The sequence below is a fragment of the Prionailurus bengalensis genome, chromosome B3 (assembly GCF_016509475.1).
Source record: "Prionailurus bengalensis isolate Pbe53 chromosome B3, Fcat_Pben_1.1_paternal_pri, whole genome shotgun sequence".
In the NCBI taxonomy this organism is placed as follows: Eukaryota; Metazoa; Chordata; class Mammalia; order Carnivora; family Felidae; genus Prionailurus; species Prionailurus bengalensis.
Window position 1 is genome coordinate 37333914 of NC_057355.1, and position 14086 is coordinate 37347999.

At 56.6% G+C, this 14086-nt stretch overlaps 1 protein-coding gene across 1 annotated transcript in view; it reads left to right on the plus strand.

The window, feature by feature from the left end:
• Positions 1–13612, plus strand: part of ITGA11 (integrin subunit alpha 11) — a 126549-nt gene extending 112937 nt beyond the window's left edge. The window contains exons 21-30 of the mRNA XM_043554058.1: positions 291–389; positions 1766–1842; positions 2739–2828; positions 3734–3824; positions 5270–5383; positions 5593–5679; positions 7039–7149; positions 7532–7627; positions 11471–11584; positions 12315–13612. Of these exons, the coding sequence (XP_043409993.1) occupies positions 291–389; positions 1766–1842; positions 2739–2828; positions 3734–3824; positions 5270–5383; positions 5593–5679; positions 7039–7149; positions 7532–7627; positions 11471–11584; positions 12315–12386 (951 nt within the window). The 3' untranslated portion in view covers positions 12387–13612. The remainder of the gene's footprint in view (positions 1–290; positions 390–1765; positions 1843–2738; positions 2829–3733; positions 3825–5269; positions 5384–5592; positions 5680–7038; positions 7150–7531; positions 7628–11470; positions 11585–12314) is intronic.
• Positions 13613–14086: the final 474 nt, after the last annotated feature.

The following is a 14086-nucleotide window of genomic DNA, read 5'->3' on the forward strand; positions in this document are numbered from 1 at the left end:
GCCACCCAGCACCATCAGTCTAGAGCACTGTGAGTCCCCTCCCTCAGGACCTGTGTTGAGGAGACAGACGCCTGTGCTAGCCCAGTGGGGCCCCAGCTCAGATAGGCTGGGGGGCCCGGTGGTGTTTCCCCCTCAAGCCCACCGCCACCCCTTTCTCCAGGGCCCCTGTGGTCCCAGCTTCCTTCCAACTGCAGCTTCAGTACAGGCGGTGGGGGCGGCACGGGTGGCCCCCAGACCTGGGTCTCTGGCCCACCTAACCGCTGCCCACGGTGCCCTCCACCCACCTCCAGGACGACTCAGACGGCAGCATCGAGTGTGTGAACGAGGAGAGGAGACTCCACAAGAAAGTCTGCAACGTCAGCTACCCCTTCTTCCGGGCCAAGGCCAAGGTTGAGGCTGGGGACAGTGTGGGGGCGGGACCAGGCGGGAACTGGGAGGCACTGGGAATGCAAGAGAAATGGAAGTGAACTGAGGGGAGAACAGAGGAGGGAGCAGGATGCCTGAGCATGCTTTTTAGTTTTTTCTCCCAGGAAATGACTCTTAAATGACCTAACTAGCCAGCCCCCCGCAAAAGAACATCCAGGCCCCTTCACCTCAGGGGGACCCCTACCACTCCCACCCACCACTCTCCCCCCACCTTTGGGCCACTTAACCCCGCTGTCCTGTATCCTAACACAGCTTTTCAGAGTCCAGCTTCTGTCATCCTCCTGTGAGCATGGCAAGAGATTGGGAGAAAAGTTAACATTTCGTGAGCACTTACCATGTGCCTAAAAGTGCATGTGGAAAGTGGCTAGGGTGTGTGAGGGGAGAAGCAAGTTCGCCAGGAAGAATCTCCAAGTTCCAGACTCCAGATCATGTGGCTTTTACCCATCTCCACTGGGCAGTGGGCAGCCACTGAAGGTTCTAGAGCAGGAGAAGATCTGAGACCAGGCTGCCTGTAAAGCAGGAATCAGAGCTTGAGGCAAGAGCTTGCCAGGGAATGGCAGCATGTTTCCAGGGCCCAGGTCTGCAGTGGAAGGAAAGGAGATGGGGCGAGAGGCGGGGGGCCATGAGGGCTCCTTGCCAAAGAACCCTCCAACTGGGACACAAGTCAAGAATGGGGCCTCAAGATCTCTTTAGGAAAACCCAAGAGGGCCAGACCCGGGAAAAGCACAGGAGTCTGTGGAAAGCCCCAGAGTGGGGCGGAAGGTGGCAAGGAGGGTCAGAGGGCACAGGGCAACAATCAGGGGACCCAGGCAAAGCACCTGGACTGGGCCATCAGCGTGGTGGGAGGACCGATGGACCAGGAGACAGGTGCCTTATTAACGTGCTGGGTGGCCCGAAGCAGCCTCCCCCCTTCTCCTGGCCTCACCCCACCTCACCTTCATGTGGGAAGAAGGGGCCCGTGAGGCATCTTACCACTGGCTTCTGGCCCCGCATCCTGCGGCACCTGCTGATGGCCACCTCCCCTTCCCCACCCAGGGACTCCTGCAGGAGTCTGAAGTTGAAGTTGGACCTGCTACCTTCTAGTTGCCTGTAGTTGAAAACAAAAAAGGAAGTCAGAGGAGAGGAGGGCTGGCCTCACAGCCAAGAGAGCCCATCAGAGGAGCTCTGGTCCATGGCTGTCCCCGCCAGGTCCTGAGCTCAGCCGGCACCTGGCCCTCCCGCCCCGCAGCTGCTCCCAGTCAGCAGCTCCTCTCCCAGGGCAGGGGCAAGGGCAGGGAGGGCCAGGCCCAGACGCAGTTCCCAGCCACCCCAGCTCCAGCGACTGACCTCTTCCTCGCAGGTGGCTTTCCGCCTAGACTTTGAGTTCAGCAAATCCGTCTTCCTGCACCACCTGGAGATCCGGCTCACGGCTGGCAGGTCAGGGCCTCACCTGCTCCTTCTTCCTCCCGCTCCTCCCCGCTGCTCCTGGGCCCCCATGTGGCCCCTAGCAATAGTCCCTCCCTGCGCCCAATGGGATCCCTTCCAGGCCGTTCCCCCCCCCCCCCGCCCCGCCCTGCCCTGGGAACACCCCCACCCACCCCCTGCCAATCCCCTAGCTTAGGCCAAACTGCTGCTTGCCGTGTTGCTGCCATTCTCCAGCCTGGGGCAGCCGGGACACAAATAATAATACCTTCACCTTTATATGGCAATTTTGATAGCAGTTATTTTTAAAGCCCACGGTTACAAAACACCGTACACGTAATGGTCCTCACAGCAGCCCCTGAAGATAGGCAAAGCAGGGGATATCCTCACGGAGTAAAGGGAATAAGGTCTTTTCGGATGAAAAAATGTCAGGGCACCTGGGTGGCTCAGTTGGTTAAGCTTCAGACTTCAGCTCAGGTCATGATCTCACAGTTGGTGAGTTCAAGCCCCACGTTGGGCTCTCTGCTACCAGCACAGAGCCTGCTTTAGATCCTCTTGTCCCCATGTCTCTCTGCCCCGCCCCAGCTTGTGTGTTCTCTCTCTCTCTCTCTCTCCCAAATAAGTAAACTTGAAAAATGTCCCAGGGGAAATCCCGGACAGAAAGAACACTGGATAAGGAGTGGGACAGTCAGTGTTCCGCTCCCAGTTGCACTATGTAAATGCTGTGTGTCGTTAGGAAGTTCGTTCAACCTTTCTGAGCCCTCTTTTCTTACCTGTAACTCGGGAGGTGGGGTGGGAATGACTCCTGCTCTGCCCGTCTTGAGGGGCTGCAGCCAGCCAGTCCGCTGTGCTGGCTGGGCTGGTAGAAGCGGGTTACTTCCTGACCGCTCGGTGGGGGGCTCTCCTTGCAGTGACAGTGATGAGGAGGAGAGCACCAAGGAAGACAACACCGCCCTCCTGCGCTCCCACCTCAAATACGAGGCTGATGTCCTTTTCACCAGGTGGGCGGGACCCCGGGGGAGGGGAGGCCTGAGAGAAGTGAGGCCTAAGATGGGGTACCCCTGGGGGGGGCCCTGATAAGGCCAGAGGTCTCAGGGGCCGGGCTCCAGTGCCCAGGGACTGTGAGCCGGAGCCAGGGGTGTCCCTGAGGGGTGGGAGGGTGCAGCCCCCTCATCCGTGGTGGGCAGGTGCTATCAAAATAGCGGAAGGAGGAGACACAGATCTGGCCTCCAGGGAGCTCCCGGCAGGGGCAGGGGAGGAGGGCGAGGGCCGGGGCAGCCAGAGGTGTCCACCCCAAGTTCAGGCAGTGAGTGGGAGCATGATCTGTAGAGAATTTTAAAATAGTAATAAAACCTACTGAAAGCCCATCTGCTTTCCCTGACCATCTTGCACCTGCAACTCTAAACAGCCAAATTGAGAAAACGCTCCCCCTCCCGCTCCCTGCAGGGCAAACTGCTCCCACCATCCTGTCCGGTCGTCCACTCCCCTCCGGGTACCACCGGCCCCAGCCTGTCCTCTGGGAGCTCCCAGGCGGATGAAGCTGTAATAGCGACCACAGAGAAAGCAAGCTCAGGCCCTCCCTCCCTCGGCCACTGCTAGAGGCTGGAACGGGGTGTAGTGGGCGAGTTCGTGCTCCAAAGAGGCCAGGCCCCGGGGCAGGGATGTCAAATAATGGCCCTTCTGGTTCATGCCCGTCCCACACAGGAGGATGTTGCTAACTGATCTCAGCGTGCATTCCTCTGAGCCTCAGAATCCTTCCTGACACGGCTCTCCCGATGGACGCAAGAGGAAACCTATTTTTTGTGGTCAAGGAGGGCCAGGCACATGCCCACACCCTCTTTCGTTCAGTTATCCATCTAGCCAACATTGACTGAGCTCACGGCGGCCCTGTCCTCTGTCTCTGCAGGAGCAGCAGCCTGAGCCACTACGAGGTCAAGCCCAATAGCTCACTGGAGAGGTACGATGGCATCGGGCCTCCCTTCAGCTGCGTTTTCAAGGTAAGAGCCGAGGAGCCCCCGTTTGGGAGGGGAGGAGTCTGGAATCATTGCTAGTGCCTGGGGTTCGGCCCAACCCTGTCACCCACTCACTGTGTGATTTTAGGCAAGTTCCTTCCCCTCCCTGGGCCTCGTCCAGAAAATAATGGGGCTGGACTGTGAGGATGTATCAGTGAAGGTTAAGTGCGGCTGCATAGGATTTAAAAAATGTAAAAAACAGCGGTCTAAATGGGCCAGGGTTTATTCTCCCCATAAAAGAAGTCTGGAGTTGTCAGCTTCACGAAGTCATTCAGGATCGGGTCTCCCGTCTGGTCCACCATCCTCAACATACGATTATCAGGCTCTCAAGTTCATCTCAGAGTCCAAGAGAGCTGCAGCTCCAGCCATCACGTTCTCATTCCAGGAAGAAGGAAGGGGAGAAGAGCAGGCCCCTCCCTCCTGAAGAAGGTCCTTAGTGGTTCTTCACACTTGTAGTTACCTAGGGAGGCGGGGAAACGTGGCGTTTGTCTCGGTGCCCGTTACTGAGGAAGGGGCGAGAAGGAGAATTAGGAGGCAGTTGAGCAGTCTGCAGTGTGGGCCCCCCGGAGCCTCTGAACTCCACATGAGAGCCGGGGGCAGGCTGACAGCTGGGAACTGCACTTCAGACACACTGGTACCTGGCTGGCTGGTCCAGGAGGGGGTTAGCGGCCGCCCGAAGCCACACAGCTCCTACATGGTCATGGCCTTGGGCTGCGACACCCAGTCCTTCTGATTCCAAAGCCCTGCTTGTAATCACTGCTGCTTAGACACCAGAGGTGTCGCGGCTAGAATGTGCGCCATTAATTAAAGAGTGTCTGTTGTAATAAATTCACGAGTGCTCCCACCGTGCCACCAGCACCAGGCTGCAAAGTCCCCATACCGGGGGAGGCTGAAGATGGAAGTGACCGGGGCGCCTGGGTGGCTCAGTCAGTTAAGCGTCCGACTCTTGATTTCGGCTCAGGTCATGATCTCACAGTTCGTGAGTTCGAGCCCCCGGGTCGGGCTCTTTGCTGAAGGCTTGGAGCCTGCTTGGGATTCTCTCTCTGCCCCTCCCCACACTCTACGCTCTCTCTCAAAAAAAAAAAAAAAAAGAAAAAGAAAAGAAAAAAGAAAAGAAAGAAAGAAAAAGAGAAAAAAAAAGAAAAGAAAAACAACAGAAGTGACCTTGCCCTCCAGCCTCATGGCCCCAACTGACCTGTCCTCGGCCTCTGGGACCCCGGCCCCTTCAGCGTCCTCAGGCCCTCACACAACTTCACCCATGCAGCCCCCACCGTGATTGGGCAGAGCTCCAGAACCTCTACAGTGAAAATGCCAGGGGGCGTGAAGGGGGCCGCTTCCCAGGCCTGGCCGCGGGCGTCGCCCCTACGCAGCTCCTCCTCCGCCCCTCCAGCTGCTGGGGGCTGTGCTGACCCCTCCCCCTCTGGCCACAGATCCAGAACTTGGGCTTCTTCCCCATCCATGGAGTGATGATGAAGATCACCGTCCCCATCGCCACCAGGGGCGGCAACCGCCTGCTGATGCTGAGGGACTTCCTTACCGACCAGGTACGGGCGCCCTGGAACCGGCTTAAAGGAAGGGACCAGTTAGGAGACAGACTTGCCCCCGGTGTGTCACCGGGTCCTCCGACCTCAGCTCTTCCTCCCGGGACCAGGGCGGGCAGGGCCTTCTCGGGGAAGAGGAGGAGAGAGGGGCGTCTCGGGGTTGCTGAGTCTGCGGGTGCTCGTTGTGAGACGGGTGTGTGTCCCTCGTGCAGGTGGACACGTCCTGTAACGTCTGGGGAAACAGCACCGAGTACCGGCACGCCCCGACGGAGGAAGACCTGAGTCGTGCCCCACAGCTGGTGAGTGTCCTGGGCAGCTGCTCCTGTCCTTGTCCGTGTTGAGCGCAATGTGTCCCGCCTCAAGCGGAGAGGAAACGGGATGAAGCGAAGACACTTCTGGCTCTTAACGAGCTCACCATCTCACAGGGGCCATGAGAGTGAATGCCAAAGAAGCCAGGGGACAAGGCTGTGACAGGTGTCAAGAGAGGGGCAGTGGAGGAAAGGAACAGGGGGAGTCGACTGGCATCTATGCCTTAAAGGGCCAGCAGGACACAGATGAGCAGAGGGAAGGGGAAGGAGCCAGACAGGACAACGCTACAGAGGCCAGGACCTACATGGCTGGTAGTGGAGACATTGACCCCTGTCAATTGGCCTCCCTGTCCCCAGAGACGGCAGGCAGCTCGTGTCACCTCCCAAGGCCCTCCCCCAAACACCTGCTAGTTTCCAGGCTTATGCTCCCAGGCCTGCCACTGTTCCCAGAAACCACTTTCTGAGCACGCTCTCATTATTCTTCCCCAAAGATCTTAGCTGTTTTAGTTTTATTTCCCCCAAACGAGCGCCTCACAAAGCATTTTTTGGGTGTATTGTACTTCCCTGAAGACCGGGCCTGGGGCGGGGGAGGGGAGGGGGTTGAGGTGGCTGCAAGAAGGAGACTCAAACAAGTTTAACCCGATGAATTCTGATTATTTGACGATTTCTTTGGTTTTTCTGTTACTACGGTATCATCTGCAAATAATAACAGTGTTAAGCTTTCCCATTCAATCCTTATAAACGGCTTTTGTCGGCTTATGGCTCCGGCTAGGACCTCCAGGGCAATGGGAAATAGAAATGACAACAGTCTTGTTTTGGTCTTGACTTTTTTTTTATTTTTATTAATTTTTCATTATTAAACACGACGCTTGTAGTAGGGTTTTTATAAACACCCTTTATTCAGATTCAGGAAGTTTCTTGGGAGATTTTTTTTTTTATATATACATATCATAAAAGAAGTTGGATTTCCCCAAATGCCTTCTCTGTATCTGTTACAGCAATCATACAATTGTTTGCTTTGATCCGTTTGTGTGGTGATGACATTTATAGGTTCCCTAACGTTGAACCAAAGTTCTGCTCCCAGAAGACACCCAGTGCTGCACAACTTCAAGTACAGCATGTGCCATCCCCTGGCAGCCACAGCCCATGTGTCCCCCACCCCCACCTCTCCTTGTCCCCTGTCCTCTGCGCCTCCTCCCCCAGGAGCAAACCTTGGGTGAGGGGTGAAGCTCAGCCATCTCTCTGGTGGCCCAAGCCCCTGCTCACATTCTCAGGTCATGGCTGGGCTAGCTGCCTCCCCCGCTCCCCCAGAGCTCGGCCGCTCACCCGGAGACCTACCTCCCTTTGCAGAATCATAGCAACTCTGACGTGGTCTCCATCAGCTGCAACGTGAGGCTGGCCCCTAACCAGGAAATCCATTTCCATCTGCTGGGGAATCTGTGGCTGAGGTCCCTAAAAGCAGTAAGTAGAGGGATGCCTGGGTGGCTGGGTCACTTGAGCATCTGACTCTTGATTTCAGCTCAGGCCATGATCCCGGGGTTGCAGTATCAAGCCCCATGTCGGGCTCCGTGCTCAGCATGGAGCCTACTTGAGATTCTCTCTCTCTCTCTCTCTCTCTCTCTCTCTGCGCCCCTCTCCCCTGCTCTCTCTCTCTCTCTCTCTCTCTCTCTCTCTCTCTCTCTCTATATATATATATATATATATATATATAAATAAAAATAAATTAAAAGCAGAAAGTAGAGCACCTGGGCTAGACTCCAGGGAATAAGGGGAAGGGGGTGGGTGCTGGGGAGTCTCCCACCCAGGGAGGGGCCAGCTTCTGACAAGGCCTTTGATTATACAGCTCAAGTACAAGTTGATGAAGATCACGGTCAATGCAGCGTTGCACAGACAGTTCCACAGTCCCTTCATCTTCCGCGAGGAGGATCCCAGCCGTCAGGTGAGTCCCCTGGAGACCCTGCAGACCTGAGCTTGAGCGGGGCCAGCTGGGGAAGGGGTCATCCCTTCCCCTAGAGTTTCCTATACCCTCCACTCGTGTGTGCCTGCAGGAGAGAGAAGGACCCATCTGCCGGCAGTTAGCACAGCATCAGAAAAGAGGGGAAAAGCAAGATCAGTAGGACGTTAGGGGCAAAAGTAGGGAGGGAGCAAGCATTCGCCCAGTGCCTGGGGCGGCAGGCTCTAGACCACAGTAGTCCCAGGAAAGCAGAGAAAGAAGGGGGACCTGTACGTTCTGCACTAGAGGAAAGAACTGGAGCCCAGGCCCGCCTGCCCTGGCGAGGCTCCTTGATTGACTCCACCGGCTGTGACGCTGGGTCTCGGGCCGGCTGGCAGCCTAGAATGAACATCCCACCCCTCTCCTCCCCATCCATTAGCACCTCAAATCTAAGGAACGCACATGACATGCTTCAGAAGTCTGGTGCAAACCGAATTCCAAGGAATTCCAAGACCAAGGAATGCAGGATGTCTCTGTATTAGGACTCTTTTTGAATTAGATAAAACCAGATTGTCACAGACCAGACTGCCTCGAATCAGGGCCTCAGGAAGGGGGGTGAGGCTTCCTGCAATGCTCTCCTGAGAAGTTGGGCCTTGAAGAAAAGCCCAATCCTATGGAGAGATGGGCATCCTGGGCGTGGGACACTGCTGCCCTCCACTGGCCACGTCCCTGAACCGTGGCCTGGGTTCCTGCACCAGATGCAGAATTAACCCCAGCCCCACCCCCAGGAGATGCTGGAGAGCAAAAGAGGCACGGTCAGGAGGACAGATGTTCATAAGGTGGGGAGCTGCCAGGCAGAGGGGTTGCAGGTGCCAAAACCTAGAAGCAGCATTCAGGGGACCCACCTAAGGAGTTTTATCTGTTCATTCATCCCGCATTTGTTGGGTGTTCCTCCTATGACTCAAGCCCCCCGGGGATACAGAGATGAATTAAGCAGACCTGGGGATGAGGATAACAAAGCCATGGCTACAATGTGGGGGTGAGCAGAGGGGCTGGGCTTGGGGGGCAGTCAGAGCAAGGGATGTCCGGGGAAAGCTTTCTGGAGCCAGGTCCACTTGAACTGAAGCTTAAGAGAGATGTTGGAATTCTGCAGTCAGCCAAGGGAAGAGGCATTGTACAGGCACCCCCACCCCCACCCCCCCCCACACACACACAACCCCTGTCTCTACACCAGTTCATCTTTTAAATGAATTCTCATTCTCCTTCAACTCCCACTGCCCCCCTCCCCCGCAAATCCCTCTTGTATTTATTTTTATTTTTTTAGAGAGGGATGGGAGACGTACAGGGAGAGAGAGAGAATCTTAAGCAGGCTCCACGCTCGGCACAGCCCCAACACAGGGCTCGATCCCATGACCCTGGGATGGTGACCTGAGCCGAAATCAAGAGTCGGATGCTCCACAGACTGAGCCACCCAGGCGCTCCCCCCGACCAAAAAAAATCTTTCTTATACTCTCTGGATGCCTCGCTTCTCTTTTAGAAACCCAGCAACCCAGAATGTAAGCCCCTGTTGGCCTGGCTGTGTGCCAGGTGCCAGGGGTGGGAAGGCAGAGAAGGTCCCAGCCTTTACGGAAGGACAGAGAACATAGAAGGAACCTGCCGTTTGTTGAGCCCTAAACGCTGCGCCAGGCACTGTCACAGACACTTTGCACGTTTCCTTGCTCACTCCTCAGAGCACTGTGAGGTACTCCCCACCTCCATTTTTCAGACACGGAAACTCAGGCTAGGTGAGATAAGGCAGAGAGTTGAACAGGGAGTCAGTGGCCGAGCCGGGACTCCCCCCTGCTGCAGGGGTTCGTTCATGCAGCCATTCGGCATGTGGACCGAGCTCCTGCTCTGTCCCAGGCACTGAAAATAGAACAGTGAACAAAACAGATACCGTCCTGCTCCCCTGGGGCTGACGTTCTAGATGGGAAGAAGGGCAAGACACGTGAATATATCAGTGTCAAATGGTGATACGTTCTGCCCCGAAAAATGCAGGCACCTAAAGGTGGAGACTTGGGGCGGGAGGGGGGGGGGGCTCTATTTTATACAAGGAGACTGGGAAAAGCCTCCTCGATAAACTAACATCAGAAACTATGAAGAAGAGGGGTGTCGCGTGGCTATTCGGGGGGGAAAGTGCTGCCAGAAAGGGAGGGACAGCAATACAAAGGCCTCCGGTGGACGTGTGCTGGCATGCTGGAGGGCCAGGTAGCTGCAGGCTTGGAGCAGAGAGAGCAACGGGGGGGGGGGGGGGGGGGGGGGGGGGCAGGAGGTGAGGCCAGCGAGATGAGCAGCACCAGAGGGTGAGGCCTGGCAGGCGCACGCAAGGACTCTTCTTTTCCACCCTGCGTGGGGGGCTGGAGCAGAGCAGAGAATAAATATGCCTTCGTCAGGCTGCCATGCTGAGGACAGACTGCAGAGGGCAAGGCCGGAGGGGGGAGGCAGTTAGCCGGCTCCTGCAGCCTCCAGGGGGACACAGGGGGCTCAGTCCAAGCAGGTAGCCCTGGAGGCGGGACTCCCACATTCTGGGCGCTTCAAAGGTAGGCCAGACAGACTTTGCTGGAGTCCATGTGGATGCAAAGGTAGGAGTCAGTGATGAATACAAGGCTTCTGGCCTGAGCGGCAGCGAGGAAGGACCATGCTGGCATTTGCTTTCATGGGAAGGGCAGGGATGGAACAGGGTTGAGGGTACAGAGTGGGATCAAGAGTTTGGACACCTGTTAAAGATGCCGAGCAGGCCAGGAAGACAGGAGGATAGGAGTGTGGAGAGTCCCAGTAGAAGGGAGAAACGTGACGGCAGTCTGCATATAGGTTTTTAACGTTTATTTATTTTTTGAGACAGAGAGAGACAGAGCATGAATGGGGGAGGGTCAGAGAGAGGGAGACACAGAATCCAAAGCAGGCTCCAGGCTCCGAGCTGTCAGCACAGAGCCTGACGCGGGGCTCGAACTCACGGATTGTGAGATCATGACCTGAGCCGAAGTCGGCCGCTTAACCGACTGAGCCACCCAGGCGCCCCTGGCGTATAGGTTTCAAAGCCTCACAATGGAGTGAGTTTGCCCAGGGCTGTGTTATGCTTTCCATGGCCCTGAGCGCTTTTACCTTCGGAGACCCTTCGTCCTTAGAAATAATTTAAATTAGGAGCGCCTGGGTGGCTCACTCGGTTAAGCATCTGACTCTTGGTTTGGGCTTAGGTCACGATCTCACAGTTTGTGAGTTCGAGCCCCACATCAGGCTCTGTGCTGACGGCACGGAGCCTGCTCGGTATTCTCTGTCTCCCTCTCTCTCCACCCCTCCCCTGCTTGCTCTCTACCTCTCTCCCTCTCTCAAGAATAAACATTCAAAAATAATAATTTAAATTATTTTATGACAAATATATATAAAGACATATAAGCCAGGCAAGAGATTATATTTGTTTTTCCCTCGAATTTTAAAAGAAATTAGAACATTTTCATGGGCCCCTAAAAGCACTAAGGGCCCTGAGCTCCCTGTGCCTACTGGGTAAGATGGTGCTGAGCTCACCAGGAAATGACTGTAGATAAGGAAGAGGTCCCAGGACAGAGCCATGGAACATGGCACAGAACCCAAGGCCAAAGGCGGAAAGTTTCAAAGAGGAGGCAGGATCACCTGGGTCATTTAACTCAGGTGTCCTTTGTGCAAGGGCTGGGTCCTCTGAGGCCTCCGCAGGCTGGGTGCCACCCATGCCTCCAGCAGATCCCACCGGGCACTAGCCATCGCCTGCCCCCCGGCTGCCCCCCCCGGGCCCCAGGACAGTAATGCTGTTGACCTGGTGCACTCCTCCCCTTACAGATCACGTTTGAGATCTCCAAGCAAGAAGACTCGCAGATCCCCATCTGGATCATCGTGGGCAGCACGCTGGGGGGCCTCCTGCTGCTGGCCCTGCTCGTCCTGGCACTCTGGAAGGTGAGGCCCCAGCAGGGTGGTGGTGGAGAGAAGCATCCTAGCTGGTCGGCCCAGGCCGGGTGGGGGTGGGGGGCCCTGGCCTGCGGGCTCTGTGGCCAGCCCACGCGTTCTCCTCCCCTTGGGAGCTGGCACCCACCCGGCCTCCTCCCCAGAATGTGCCTCCTGCTACCTAAGCACCCACATCTCACCACAGCAGGCAGATTGGCTAAGGCCTCCAGAGGGCCCTCAGTCTGTGGCTCTGACCCTTTGGTGGGTTCCTTTGAGAACCTGACGGGAGCTCGGTCTTCTCTTCGTGGAAGCAGCAGCAAGTACACAACCACAAAATTTCTCCAACAGTCAGGCGGTTAACAAGCCCCCAAACCCCTCTCTGTCACTGAGCCTCAGGTGAAGAACCCCTGGTCTCAACCTTCTGTTACAGATGAGCCGAGGGAGGCCCAGAGAGGGTTGTTGACCAGGGCAGGGTCACACAGCATGACTTCTTGCCTCCCGACCCAGGCTCCATCCACTCCACTGCAATCCCCCCTCACCAGTTAAGTGGCCTATTGCGTGGCCCACCAAGGGAGTTCTGCTGGGCTGGGGTGGGGGCTGGTACTCAGTGTTAGCTGGGGTATTCGGGGAAGCCTTCAACAGGAAGAAGTCTTAGGAGCGTTAGTGGGGGGAAAGCAGGTGGGAGAGACAGGTCTTGTCCTCCCTGCCCACCCCTGAGACTTCTCCCTTTGCCCCCCCACAGCTCGGCTTCTTTAAAAGTGCCAAGCGCAGGAGGGAACCTGGCCTGGACCCCACCCCCAAAGTGCTGGAGTGAGGCTCAGAGGAGGCTGCAAGTTGATGGGGGCCAGGACGCCAGTCCAGGCAGTGTACAGGCCCAGGCCCGTGGCCCGCTGAGCTGGGGTGGAGAAGACGCCAGCTCGCTTTGCACTTGACCTCATCTCCTGAGAGACCAAGCCTGCACCCTCTGAAAGGAACTCAAGCCAGTTTTAAGAGGGACTGCTCTACTGGGAGGCCAAGACACCTCCAACACAGATCCCTGGTGATTTAAAGGGACCCCTCCCAAGGCACACCAAAGCCTCCCCTGGGCTCGTGGGGGCATTTGCTGCCCCCGCCACTAGGTGCTAGGAATTCATAACTGTCCCATCCTCAGAAGAAACCGGCAGAGGAAGAAGGCGATGCAAACCCATTCTTAACACTCCAGGCCTCGAGTCCCAGCAGGACCCAGTGGGGCAGCAGATCTGAATCCTGTGCTGTCCTCCCACCCCCCCCACATCCCGCCCCGGCGCTGCCCAAGGCTCTCAAGTCCCACTCACCCCTTCCCCAGGCAGGAGAGCTGCCCCTGAATGAACCCCCGCGGCCAAGGGCTTGGTGGTGACAGCTGCTGGACAGGGATGAAGACAGACCCTGGGGCATGGAGACTGTGACGGACAGGCAGCTGGGACACAGAATATGGGGCGCCCACCCCGAGATGGGGAGGCAGGTGGGCCCTCCACCCCCGCACATACCCCTCGGTGGCTTTTGTGCCTCGTACCCCACGGGAGCCTGCAGTCGGCACACTCCCTGGGTCCCCCGTACCTACTTGGTCTTCCCGCCTGCCTGCCCTGAGCGCGGCACAACTCCAGGCCTGGCAGTGAGGTGGCAGGAGGGTGCGTGCCCCCCCCCCACAAACACACACAGCCTCCCGTCCCCCCCGTGCACAAGAGAAGGGCTCAGCCAGCGCTGCTAGAATGCACTCTGGTGCTCTCTGGAATGCACTGGTTAAAGCCGGTGCAGGGACACCCAAGTCTATGAAACCTCGGTGGCAAATATCTGATCCTGATCCGCTGGCCCATGGGACAAGTGGTACCACCAATGATGGCGCCTTGAGGACAATAGGCACGCCCGGTGCCCAGCGAGTAATTTATGCCTTAATCTTGTTTTGAGATAGAAATGAAAGGGGGATGCATCAAAGGCATCTGTCCCCCTGTCCCATAGTACGACCTTTACTGTCGTAAATATTTTTTAAAACTATTAAAAAAAAAATACAGTGATTGAAAACAACCAAGGTGCTTGCTGTCTCCCATTCTGTGGGCAGGGCTTATCCCGGCGAGCCAGCGTCTTTTCTCTGAAGGAAAGGAGGTGGCTGGGGGGCCCCTGCTTTCTTCCCATTGTCTCTAAATGTTTGGAAGGGGCTTGCCCGCCATTTGGTCCCTACGACATCCCCTCCAAATGGCTGCCTGATCTGGGATGGACAGCTCCAGGGACGGAACACTTCCTCCCGCCCAAGACCACCAGCTCCCCCTTCACCCATTTGGATGGTTGAAGCCCACAAGTCACTGTAGCTTCCAGTCCTTAGTTCCGGCTCCTCCCTCTCTGGCCTCCCAGACTTCTCCAGGCTAGCGTTTCAGTGCTGACCTCATACTCCGGAACTTCTTCACCTTTACACACAGGCTGCTCTTCAACCAAGTGGGCTCCCTTCCAATCATGTGCCATTGGAGTCCCAAGAGGCCAGAGGTAGAAACTTACAAATTATTT